Source organism: Camelina sativa, chromosome 9 (assembly GCF_000633955.1).
Source record: "Camelina sativa cultivar DH55 chromosome 9, Cs, whole genome shotgun sequence".
NCBI lineage: Eukaryota > Viridiplantae > Streptophyta > Magnoliopsida > Brassicales > Brassicaceae > Camelina > Camelina sativa.
In genome coordinates, this window is record NC_025693.1 from 13,067,643 (window position 1) to 13,081,075 (window position 13,433).

The window sequence follows — 13,433 nt, forward strand, 5'->3', positions numbered from 1 at the left end:
TATATATATATATATATATATATTTATTTATATATATATATATATATATATTTTGTATAATAATTAAAATTTAACCTGTGAGAATTGTTATAGTATATTACCATATCATATGAACAAAGAGTTTTTTAAATTTGTTTTAAAAATTTTATGAAAATGTAATTAAAGGATATAATTAAGTTCAAAAGAGAATATAAGAATTTAATTTTGGGTGTTAATTATATTTTTGGAAAACTGATGTAAATATTATCAAAAACTAATGACAAATAAAGGAAATAATGTCTGGAGCTCCGTAAGTACGACACGTCAGCATTTTGTGTGAGATTTTTGTGTGAGAATGCTTCTCTTTTAATATACAAGGGATGTTAGTACTCTCTGGTGGCTGAAAAAGGCCCCCGTGGGACAGTTACAAATTGTATCTTACAATCGAACCCAATGTAGGACAGAGGACAGAAGACAGAGGCCAGAGGGGGTTAAAGACGATGGCTAGATAAAGCCATGTAATCGAACACACGTAAGACAGACGGAGCTAAACACACCAATGGGGTTAAAGACGATGGCTAGATAAAATCATCTCATATGATATTTGGATATAATACACACCAATGGGGTTGAATAATATACATGCAAATCACTTAAGATTCAACAGACACGGACTGTGTTTGATTTTTATGGATGAATTACAAAACGTCGTATATTTTTGAGATGATGAAAAACTTTTTTTCCTCGTGTTGTAGCACAAAATACTACCTAACTAGGTTTTAACCCGCGATATACCGCGGGACAGTTTTGATATTATTTAATATATATTAAATAAATTATTCTAAAGTTATTTGTATATAGATTACTCAATTTTTTAAATAAGTGTTTTTAAGTTGTAAGTACCAAATTTTTCAAAAATGTTTATTTCGTAAATGTGTAGTAATATATATTTTTTTAATAATATCAAGTTATAGTTGTTTTTTTTATGAGTTTCAAAATAAAGTGTAAAGTTGAAGTAAAAGTGGCTTTCTAATATATATGACACATTAGTAGTGTGAATGGTAAAATTTTATAGTTTGAATATTTTTATTTTTAGTAATAAACATTGACTTACCTATTTAGTAATGAAGTTGTGTAATACACGGTGTTTTGACGCGGTTTAGACGGTGTTACAACCCTGAAATATATATTTGGTTGTATTTTTTTTTAGGAACCTTAGAAATCCATTTGTCAATGATTATATTCTTTATTCTTTGAAAAAAAATTATCTGGCAAATAGAAAAGTTTTTGGTTTTATATTTTTAATATGAGTGTAACTATATATAATACGATTGCGTTTTGTTTATAATATTATATTCTTTTTAATTTATTTAGATCTATAATCTGAAATAAATTAAAATTTCAATTACTTTGTATTATTATGAGCATAAAGATAATGTATTGTGTAATATTAGTATAGATGAAACATAAACAATGAATTAATGGGCCATAATTTTATTAGTGTTGATCAGTAGAATAGATGGGTTTTATTTGTTTTCCCAAAATTGGCCCATTATCACTCTTAGCCTCTGATTTTGTTATCTGGAGAAAGAGAACAAAAAATCTAGAGTAGTCGATTCGATTTACCGAGAGTGTTTTTTTGATCCAAAAAAATCAAATCAATATCATAGATCGGATTAATCCGATAATCTCTGAGGCAATTTCTTTTCAGTTCGGAATCCCACTAAAAGCTCCATCAGCAGATCTATCCGAAAATCTGTCTTTTTCTAATACTCCGATTACACAAAATTGATCGGAATTATCCGATAGTCTGTACTTTTTTAAATTCTCAGATTTCGACATCGTAGAATAAGTAAGGTAATATATTAATCTTTTAACTCAATTTTCTCCTTCTCCGTCATAGATTCGATGTAGATTCCTCAATTACTAAGTCTATTATGTAAGGATGGATTCCTAATTTACTTATTCTATTATTCTTCGTCATAGATTAGGTGTGGATTCCAAACGTATTGGATCGAATATGGGTCTTCTTTACCAGGTTTGAATCTTTTTTTCAATTTCTAATTTTTGGTTTCTTGTTGTTTAAATCGAATTAATATACTTATTTAGCTTGAATTTTCTTTTTTTCCTTTTTTGTTGAGTTGTTCTTAAAAACAGGAAAACAAATAAAATAAGCCTAAAGAAAAGATAAGTATCCAGAACCCCTTTAAATTCTGTCTTTACATCTATTCTGTTGAATTCAAAATTCTAATGTTAACCGTTTTCATTTGACAGGGTTTAATCTCTTCGAATTAGGCGTTCATTGCAATTGCATAAATTGGATTGAAGAAGGACTATGAACATACTGGTGTTTTGAAAGCAAATCAATGGTAAGAAAGCAAACCATTTGTGGCACCGGCTATATATATCATCTTCTTTAAACAAATATAATGTCTACTATGCCTATTTTCTCTGCTAATTTTTGCTTATTCGTTAGGTTAAACTACCTTAATAAATCTGAAGTGGAGCAAAATACAAATCTCTACACAATCATAGTGAGTTATTCTCCTTCTAAGTTTGCATTTAGACCAGCAGTCTCGACGTCTTTGAAAGTAGTCAGAGACAGGTAGTGGTCATCAGACAATGGATCAATCCTGGTGACAATGGTCTGAGCCAGAAAATTCATTTTGTAATGGTGGATTGTTGGTCGAAATTGACCTGCTGCATAAACCAATCCAAAGTGCTGAATATTTTTCCATTCACCAGGCACCATATACTTTTCGAAACGATTCATAAAATCCTTCTTAACAGAAGCATGCATCTTTGTTCCCTGCAAAAATGTGTAGTTATGAGTTGACATTTTCCAATTTGAATTTAGACAGGTAGATGAGGAATGTGTTGCAGTTTAACTTACATGTACATCTGCGAGGACCATGTCAAAGGTCTCTCCAAAAGCGGTGGTGTAAGTTTTCCAAGAGTGAAGGACTCGGACTTGCACTGCCCAAGATGTCTTGTAGGGTTTGACGTCGTTGAGGTAAGCAATTGCTTGGTCCATTTTGCAATACTAAAAGGACCTTGAGGTTTGGTATTTGAGTTTTCGATGCTGGTTGATGTGATGAGATTAGAATGATTATAGAATAGATCAATTTATAGTGAAGTTGTGATAATCGTGAATGGTAAGTAAGAAATCTTTGTATTTAATTTTTTTTTATTTTTTAGATTCAAATTAGGTATGTTCGATCTTGATTTGCGTTTATAAGGAAATAATGTTATTATGAAATTAGTTAACTGAGACCCTGATTATAAGTTGATTGAAGATAGAATAAATTTCAATGATTTGCGTAAATTGATATGAATTAAATCTTAAGCCATTAAAACAATCACTCGATTTGTATATGATTTGTATTTTTTCAGATCAGTAAGGCCCAATCTTCTACTAAAATTGTCAAACCGTGAAGCCCAACATCAATTTAAAATACCAAAGTCAATGGATAGGAGATAATAATCGGGTGGGTATTCGGTAAAAGACGCGGACCCTACCGAAGAAATCAATTAATTTTGTTATTTTAGTCAATTTTGTCCTTTTGAATTTCAATTAAATGTCTCCTTTTGTAATAATTGAGTGGCAATTTGAGTAAATAGATTAGGGATTTTGGACATTCTCCTATTTGTACTTCTCTTTTAATTATAAGAAGATATCTATGAGATTGCTAAAACTGCTTTAAATTCTATCTTTATTGAACCAGCTACTGAACCGGTTTCAGTTTAAATGAAAACCATCTCTTTTGACCCGAACACAAAAATGAATAACAGTTAGGTATATAATGTCATGCTCTGAACTAGAATACATTGAAATACTAACAACGCCAACCTCACAATTCAAGACAGCTACAATCATAGACTTTATAGTTCTACAACATAAAACATTACAGCCAACCAAAAACTAAGAAACATGCATGGATTTTAGACACCATGCATACTAAATTTTTTTTTGGAACGGTCCACAATCTAAATGCTTAAAACTTGTTGTGGGAAACACTAACACGATCCTAACTCTCGTGCACGGTAAAAAAGGTTCGATTCAATTCAGGGATTTTTCTAGTTCTCTTTAATAATTCTAATTGATCGATATCCTTTACGTCCACTTCTCTTTTGGTGTACCAAAATCTAACCATTTTTACTTGTTTTGTTATTTTAACGTATCCTTAATCGTTTACCTTATCTTTCATTGCCATGCATTCTTGGATTCTTGTGGCCCATGTCCAGTTTCAAATCATTATTAAAGAAACAGTAGAAAAGCTTAACTACTTCATAAAACTATATAATAGTCATTAGAATATGTGTTAAACACTTTTAAAAATAAATTAAATATAGATCATAAAGGAAATAGATATAGAAAATAGACTAAAGTTCGATGAATCATAATATCAATTAGCTTATACAGAAATTCAGACTTTTATTTTTCTCAATGTTGTAAAAATGCTTTCATATATAATTTCCAAACATTCACATTAAGTGGGGTTTTTAATAATAGTCATTTTTTCCTATTTAAGTTAGGCACGCAATTTGTATATATTTGATTTTCATTTCTCTAAATTTTAATTAAAATAAGAAGTGATTTAAGTATTATATTTTAAAGTAAATGTAGGTAGGTCTCCAAATAGTAGATATGATGGGTTCAACAAAACCGGTCAACATTTACGAGTCTATATAATAATTTGTACCTCAACTCCAAAGGTCTTATGGTCCATAACAATCTATTGTTCTTTCTTTCTTATTAATCGAATAGATAGATATCAGTGTCTTGAGTCTTCATCAATGGAATCCAATTGCGTTCAGTTTCTCCAGAACAAGACCATTCTCGTCACCGGTGTTCCTGGTTTCCTCGCCAAAGGTACTGACTTGGATCCCTTAATTACCATATAATATGTTAAGCATCACAACCAAGATTTTGTGATTCAGTCTAATTTTTGTGTTTAATTTTTTTTTACTGACTATGGTTGGTTCATTACGGCCTTTGAATATTTTTTTGCATGGATGGCAAATATATAAAATTCATTAGTGAACGTAAACCAATATTTCACATATTATTTGCGTTGTATACATATATATTTTTCTTAAATAACTTTAGTTTCGATATTATATTATTCATTTGTTCAATCTTTTTTTTTGTTTTTTGTCGTCCATACAGCAAACGTATAGTTTTGGCTCTTTCTATTTTCATTTGGAATCTATCTAATTATAATTTTAACTAATGTCACTTGTGATGGTGAACCACTTCCCTTCGCCGAAATTAATCATAATTAATGTTTTAAGTTTAATTAATAAATTTTATAATTATTATAGTGTTTGTGGAGAAAATACTGAGGATTCAACCAAACGTGAAGAAGCTTTTCCTTCTTTTGAGAGCAGCAGACAATGAATCGGCCATGCAACGGTTTCGCAGTGAGGTAAAAATAAACATTGTTCATACATATAAAACGAAGTTTAAATAAGCTTTACAGCCAAATTAATTTTATGTAAATTCTATATAATATATTTTTGGAAATATGATCTGAATTACATGATATATAATACAACAGGTTTTGGAGAAAGGTCTGTTTAGAGTGTTGAGGAACAATTTAGGTGATGAAAATCTAAAAGCTTTAGTATCAGATAAAGTCGTCCCTATTCCGGGTGATATTTCGGTTGATAATCTGGGAGTGAAGGACTCTGATCTCTTAAAACGTATGTGGAATGAGATCGACATCGTTGTCAATGTCGCTGCCACGACGAACTTCGATGAAAGGTGTAGAACAAATTGTGCTCGTTAAATCATTCAATTATTATCCTTGAAAAAGACTATACTGAAATCTAACTTTTGTTTTTACGAAAAAATTATAAATTGATTTGTATTTATAGTTTTGTATGATTGAAATCTATAATTTAAAAAAACAGATACGATGTTGGTCTTAGAATCAATACATTTGGACCGCTCAATGTCCTTAACTTTGCCAAGAAGTGTGTTAAAGGACAGTTGCTTCTCCATGTCTCAACGGGTGAGTTCGATAATCTTATTTTTTTTTATAAAAATCATATTATTATGTTGTTTTTTATGTGTTGAGTAGTGACCGTATTTAACGGATCATATAGATATAGTGATAGACCCCTCAAATTTTTATTTTTGTAGCGTATGTGTGCGGAGAGAAGTCTGGACTCTTACAAGAGAAAACATTTCACATGGGAGAGACGTTGAACGGACATGGAAATTTAGTTATCGAAACCGAAATGGAACTAATGAAACAAAAACTGAAAGAACTACAAAAACTAGATTGTCCTGAAGAAGAAATTGCACAAACAATGAAAGATCTTGGAATGTCAAGGTCAGTGTAATAATCATAAACCAGCTTTTGTATATTTTTGAAAGTGTCCATGGATCTAGAATCGAACTGGTCTTAATTACTAGGGCCAAGCTTCATGGATGGCCAAACACATATGTTTTTACCAAATCAATGGGAGAGATGCTTCTTAATTACCATAAAGAAGATCTTCCTGTCGTTATCATCCGTCCCACGATGATCACTAGCACTTTTTCAGAACCATTTCCTGGTTGGATCGAAGGGTTAAGGTAAATATATACCATTTGTAGATTGATCATGTTTAGACTGCATGAATTGGAAAATTCATGATACTCTTATGTCGTATGTGCAGAACCATAGATAGTGTGATTGTAGCATATGGCAAAGGAAGGCTTAAATGTTTTCTTGCAGATCCAAACTCAGTCCTTGATCTTGTAAGTTCAACTTAATTTAGGTTGTGATTGTCTACTTGTCCTCCTAAAACGTCAATTGTGCGTTTGCGTATATATATAGAAAGTTACAATAAATTAAACATTTTGAAACGATAAAACAATTATTTTAATATAAAAAGATATGTTAGGGAGTGTCTGGTTAAACGCTAAATACAAAATTGAAATTTAGTGTTTGTGTTTACAAATTAACAAAATAAAATTACTTCAAAATTCTTCAATTGTATAATTTGGAAAAAGAAGAATACCATAACTTAAATTTCTAGCAATTTCACACGCCAACCACACTTTCAAAGCGGTTTCCATTGGTTGACTAAATGTACCTAAGATCCAGAGTTCAGTGCACCACAGAGTGTGTAAAAGACATAAATTAGCATAGACCATAACATTCTTTTCGAATGGCACATGATATCAATTAGTCAGTTAATACTATCTTTCGGAATACACGCTATTTTTGTCTGTGTTATAATAAGCTATATTAGTCATTGTGGTGCACTGAGAGTAACATTCACAGGTACCTGTGGACATGGTCGCAAATGCAATGGTGAATGCTGCGGCAATACACGCGGGAAAATTAGGCTCGCAGACTGTGTATCATGTTGGCTCGTCGTGTAAGAACCCTATCACATTCGAACAGGTTCACGATCTCGCGGCTCGTTACTTCACCAAAAACCCTCTTGTTGGACTCAATGGTTCACCCATCATAGTCTCCAAAGGTACTATCTTGTCAACCATGGCTCAGTTCAACTTCTACGTGACCCTTCGTTACAAGCTACCTTTGCAGGTACACATCTTTTTGTTTTCTTTCTTAATTTTTAATACTAACACCAAATGGCGAATGCTGAAAGTAAATCAAAAGAGAAAAAAGTAAATCAAAAGAGAAATATTAAAAACAAAAGGAAATTTAAGACTTTAAATTTCTGACAAATTTTTACGCATACTATATTCTCTTCTACTATCAGATGTTGCGATTGATAGATATAATTTATCCATGGTGGAATGGAAACAAATATAAAGACATTGACCGCAAAATTAAGTTGGCGATGCGGTTGGTCGATCTCTACAAACCTTATGTCTTGTTTAAGGGCATGTACGTATCAATTTCAAATTTTTCTTAACTGATTTTTAATGTCTATTACAGTCTTCATTCTTCCAAATATTTTTTCTTATTTTGCCGCTACTTTTTTTGTGTGCAGATTTGACGATTCGAATACTGAGATACTGCGGTTGAAAATAAAAGAGGTTAATAAAGAAATTAATGGTTTGTTCCAATTTGATCCAAAGACTATTGATTGGGAAGATTACATGACGACCATTCATATTCCCGGCCTCATCACCTATGTACTCAAAACAATAAAACGTTAAGACATTAAAATGTTTATTATTTACATTTCTTGGTTATCTATAAATTATTTGAACTGAGTAAAATTGTGTATGGGTTTGAAAACAAAAACAAGGTATGTATTCCCATTACTAAACTACTTTTGATCCATGTTTTAAAAATCTTCGTCTAGCCTTGATTACGCTCCGTAAAATCGCTAGACCCATCCTCTCCGCCTAGATTAGTGATTAATCTCCACCTAGCATCGATTATCCGATTATGCCTGTCTAATTTGATTATAACCTATCTAATCGATTACTTCCCACTTAATTTTGTGTATACTGATTATTTTTCTAGCCAAATATAAATTAAATAGATATATTTTTGTTATTTAGACATTTAAATTAAGAGTTTATGATGTTTTACAATAACTAATGTACAAAATTTTAATAAAAATCTTAAAATTTTCATTTAAAATTACGTTTTTATGTGTTTACCATAATTTTAAAGACAGTACTATAGTTTTATATTTTATTTAATATTTTTTCTTTTAACATAAACAAAATTATACATATATTTAGTACTATATTTTTATTTTATTATTAATTTAATAAAACAATTCTAAAACTAGTCTCCCATTAATTCCCATTTAATCTCCAATTTTTTTCGCTAGGCACTAGGCCCATCCCGACCGTCCGACTAGCGTCTAGCAATTTCTAAAACATGGTTTTTGATCTACTAGTTCTTCTAAATTTATGAATATATACTTTTATTTTTGATCTACTAGTTCTTGTTAAATTTATGAATATATACTTTTAGTTTTGATCTACTAGTTCTTGTTAAATTTATGAATATATATATGTTTTTTTTCAACCATTGGACCACAACAGGCCGACCCATTAGCCTAATCCCTACATTTGTAGGGAGCGGGACTCGATCACTGCTGTGATGGTGCCTTGTATGAATATATACTTTTATACGTCTTTAGTTGCCTTTATCAATTGTTGACTTGTTGTCATATATTTGGCTGAGTTTGCAGTTTGGTAGACGAATTCAGCCTTTTAATTTTCAGGGATACATCGATTAAATTGTCAAACTGATTGGTTAGCGGTTAGCGTGTAAAGTTCAAACCAAATTTGTGGACTGAACTACCAATCAATGAGTTTTTTTAAATAGTAGTCAGTTGGGAACAAAGATTTGAGTCTTTATTAATCCTATGCATGCATTGCTACAAATTTTATACTCTTCTTTCCTATACATGCATACTGCGTGCATTGCTATTAATCCTATGCATGCATTGCTACAAAGAGTATCAGCACACGAAAATAGACTAAAACTACCCGAAACTGTTTCTATATGTAATTACAATTGTATATTTTAAGCTCTTTTGATATAGTTATAAATAATTAGGTTTGTAGACGTTTATCTCTTACACTTCTTTTTAATTTGGTCATGACAATTTAATGCATTTCTAAAATCAAGGCATCTTCACAATGGACACTTAATTGGAGGTAAATCTATTTCAGTTTTCGACTTTAGATAACAATAAAAAATTGAAACCAAAAATTGTAGTGAAGGCAATCAAACAAAAAAATTTAAAAAATTGGACGTTCATATTGCAAGATCTACGTATTGGATCTGACTAAATCAACTCACAACTCTCTCACTCTCTCTCTCGTTTTGTGTATGCAAAGTAAATTAGAAAAGAAAACACGAGATTTTAACTTGTTTAGCTCCAAATCAGAGTCTATATCTAGCCGGAATTTTTTTCCAGAATTTTTTTCCGGAATTTTATTCCAGAATTCACTAGATCGTGGTAGTTTCTTAACCAAAGCTTATTGAGCTTCTGATTCTGTGTAACGCCCCGACCGCTACCTCTCAGTGGGCCCCATGTCCAATCCCTGTCCATGGGCTCACCTTCTTTAATGGGCCTCACGTCATCTCACTAGGCTCGTGAGCCCATCCATATCTGACGGTCGGTTTGCTAAGTCCGGGAGGCTTTAAAGACTTGTTACCATCCCTATAAATCACCACATGATCTTTTCCTGTGTTTTGTCCTCACTCACACAGTTTCGACAATCACTTCCTGGAGGGTCATCCATCCTGAGACTACTTCAGCTCAAGCACGCTTATCTCTGGAGTTCTCTCAGGACCCTTGACCGAAAAGATAAGTGCACTTTGGTGACATAGGTAGCCAAATCAATTCTTTCAAACCTCTCTGCAAGCCAAGGTGTCACATTCTGTTACGATAACAAATGCGAATATGAAAAAGATTACAAAGAGAGAGAATGAGATATAAGCTCTTACAGCTGCTTTTAGAACTCTTCTTACGTCGTACATGACGCCAACTTCATAGTGCCCGAGTTAATGACTAAAGAATCAAACCCTCTGTATCTCTAGATGTCTCCTCCACACTTAGAATAGCCGCATCATGGACACTTAGTCTTTAATTTTCCACCTTGTCCATTATGCCCTAGACCTAGTTTTGCAACTTGAATTCCATCTCCAGATTATGAGAAAACCCGCTCACCTATCTTTGTACTTTCAAAACTCAATGAACAAACTCTTTCAACTTTATATCTTCCCGAGTAAACCCACTCAGCTTCATATCTTCCTGAGTAAACCCACTCAGCTTCATATCTTCCTAGGTAAACCCACTCAGCTTCATGTCTTTGGAGCCTAAGCTCCATTCATTCTTCTGTGACTCTCAGCAACTCCAAAGCGTCTTGGAACTTGCTGACTGGCAACATCTTTATAAAATTATCAGTCGGATTGTACTTTGTAGCAATCTTGATAACTTTGATTGTACCATTAGTGATCAAGTCCCTAATGAAATAGAACTTAGTAGCTATATGTTACGTCCTCTCATGGAAGACAGTATTCTTCACAAGTGCGATTACACTTTGAGAATCACAATAGATACTTACTCCATCTTGCTTGTATCCAAGTTCTTCCATCAGTCCATTCAGCGACACTGCTTCCTTTCCTGCCTCAGTTAGTAACATAAACTCAGACTCAGTCAAATACAAAGCCACAACCTTCTGTAAACCAAATATCCAACTTACTGCATTACCTCCAACTGTAAACACCATTCCTGACGTGGACCTACTCTTATCCTGATTGTTCGCGTAATCTGAGTCACAATAATCCCTAATAACGAACTCACCTTTGTTTCTGTAATACATCTTCCTCTTTAAAGAGCCTCTTATGTATCTAAGCACCTATTTTACCGCCTGCCAGTGCTCCTTAAGAGGTTTGCTCATTGTGACATCCTCGTTTCACAGACTTGCGGAGAGGTTTAAAAGAATTAATTTGGCCACCTATGTCACAAAGTGCACTTATCTTTTCGGTCAAGCGTCTTGAAAAAACTCCATAATTAAGCGTGTTTGTGCTGGAGTAGGTTTAGGAAGTGATTGTCGGAACTGTGCGAATGAGGACAAAACACAAGAAAATATCATGTGGTGATTTATAAGATCAGTAAACAAGTTTTTTAAGCCTCCTGAACGTAGCAAACCGACTATCGGATATAGATGGACTCACGGGCTTAGTGAGAGGACGTGAGGTCCAGAAAGGTGGATCCATGAACTGGGAGTGGACATGGAGCCCACTAAAAGAGATAGAAGTCGGGGTATTACACTCATAAACCTGTAAACAAGACCTACCAGAGAAGCTAGATCCGGTCTTGTTCCTATCATAGAGTACATTAAGCTCCCGACTGCACTCTGATAGGATACTCCCCTCACAGAATCACTCTGCTTTGTGATTTCTTCCTCTGTAGCTGACTTAAGCTTGAAATAAGTTCCCATTAGTGTATCCACTGAATTACACTATCCATGTGAAAATTTCCTAAACTTTCAGCTAATAACCCTTTTGAGAGATCTTAAGAGTACATTTTTCTCTTTTCCTGGTGATCTCCATTCCTAAGATCTTCTTTGCATCTCCAAAATCTTTCATCTCAAATTATGAGCTCGATAATACCTTAAGCTCACAGACCTGTTTCTTATTTTGAGAATCTATGAGTATGTCGTCTATGTAAATAAGAAGATACACATACTCATCATTGTTGAGTTTCATGAAGCATACACAACTATCATACTCACTACTCCTGTATCCATTCTTCTGCATAAACCCATCAAACATGTTGTTCCATTGTCTCGGAGACTGTTTAAAACCATATAGAGACCTCTTGAGTAGACACACCTTTTTCTGGATACCTCTGATCAACATAACCCTCAGGTTGCGCCATATAAATCACCTCATCCAAGAAACCATGTTAAAAACTGTTTTTACATCCATCTGTTGAAGCTCCATATCAAAATGCACCACCATACTTAGAATAGACCTGACGGAGATATGCTTAACAACTGGTGAAAAGATCTCTTGGTAATCCACTCCTTCCTTCTGTGAATACCCCTTGGCTACCGGCCTCGCATTAAATCTTGGACCTTCACAACCTAGAATACCAGCTTTCCGTTTGTACACCCATTTTCATCCTACAGGCTTGTGTGTTTTTTTTAACTTTTTCCACCAGATCAAATGTCCTGTTTTTCCTCAGAGATTCCATTTCCTCATCTACTGCTTCAACCCATTTATCTTTATCCGGATCCATAATTACTTCTTTATAGCTGCTTCGTTCCGGTTTCAAACCATCTTCTGTGATCAAGTAAGCATAACCAGCCACTTCTTCTAACTCCTCTTCATTAACAGAATAGTCTTGAAATCTTGGTGGTGGATTGATTTGCCTCCTCGGTCTGTCTCTAGCTAATTGATAATCATCAGAATCATGTTCCCCGATTTCTTTTGTTTCCTCTGTATCCATCGGACTTTCAGAACCTTATGACTCAGTAGCTACACCTCGAACATTGTTCATCTTTAAACCGTTCTTATCTGCACAAACAAACACTAGAAATGTCATTAGTTAATAATTGGGGTTTAGGAATCATACCTGAGTTTTGTTGTGCGTCCATGACTTTGAACATCACATCTTCTCTGAATACAACATTACGACTTATGCTGCACTTCTTCTCATCTAAAACCCACACTCTGAAACCCTTAACTCCTTCTGGATAGCCTGTGAATATCCCTTTCTTTGCTCTGGGATTAAGCTTGCCATCATCAGTGTGCACATAGACCACACAACCAAATCTCCTTAAGCCTGATAAATTTGGGACCACAGATGTCTATCTTTCTTCTGGAATCTCAAAACCAATGGCAAACGACGGTGTCCTGTTTACCAGATCCACTGGTGTTGAAGCTGCTTCAGCCGAAAACCTTTGTCCTAGACCACTCTCATTGAACATACTCCTGACTTTATTCATAATCATTTTGTTGAGTCTCTCCGCAACCCCATTCTGTTGAGGCGTGTTA

General features: G+C 33.6%; 1 protein-coding gene and 1 long non-coding RNA gene across 3 annotated transcripts; both read left to right on the forward strand.

Moving 5' to 3' along the window:
• Positions 2,058 to 3,614, forward strand: LOC104710914. The gene is made up of 4 exons (XR_755142.2): positions 2,058 to 2,348; positions 2,456 to 2,513; positions 2,837 to 2,992; positions 3,373 to 3,614. It is a non-coding gene; the product is annotated as an uncharacterized LOC104710914 (long non-coding RNA).
• LOC104710916 (probable fatty acyl-CoA reductase 4) lies at positions 4,676 to 8,223 on the forward strand. 2 transcript variants are annotated; one of them, XM_010427571.2, is made up of 10 exons: positions 4,676 to 4,852; positions 5,305 to 5,408; positions 5,541 to 5,746; positions 5,896 to 5,996; positions 6,128 to 6,320; positions 6,404 to 6,565; positions 6,649 to 6,730; positions 7,260 to 7,529; positions 7,763 to 7,835; positions 7,942 to 7,976. In XM_010427571.2, exons 1-10 carry the CDS (start codon positions 4,777 to 4,779, stop codon positions 7,974 to 7,976), a joined length of 1,302 nt encoding a protein of 433 aa, XP_010425873.1. In that variant the 5' UTR covers positions 4,676 to 4,776. The 2 variants fall into 2 exon arrangements, with proteins under 2 accessions (XP_010425873.1, XP_010425872.1); XM_010427570.2 differs by having other exon boundaries at positions 4,683 to 4,852; positions 7,708 to 7,835; positions 7,942 to 8,223.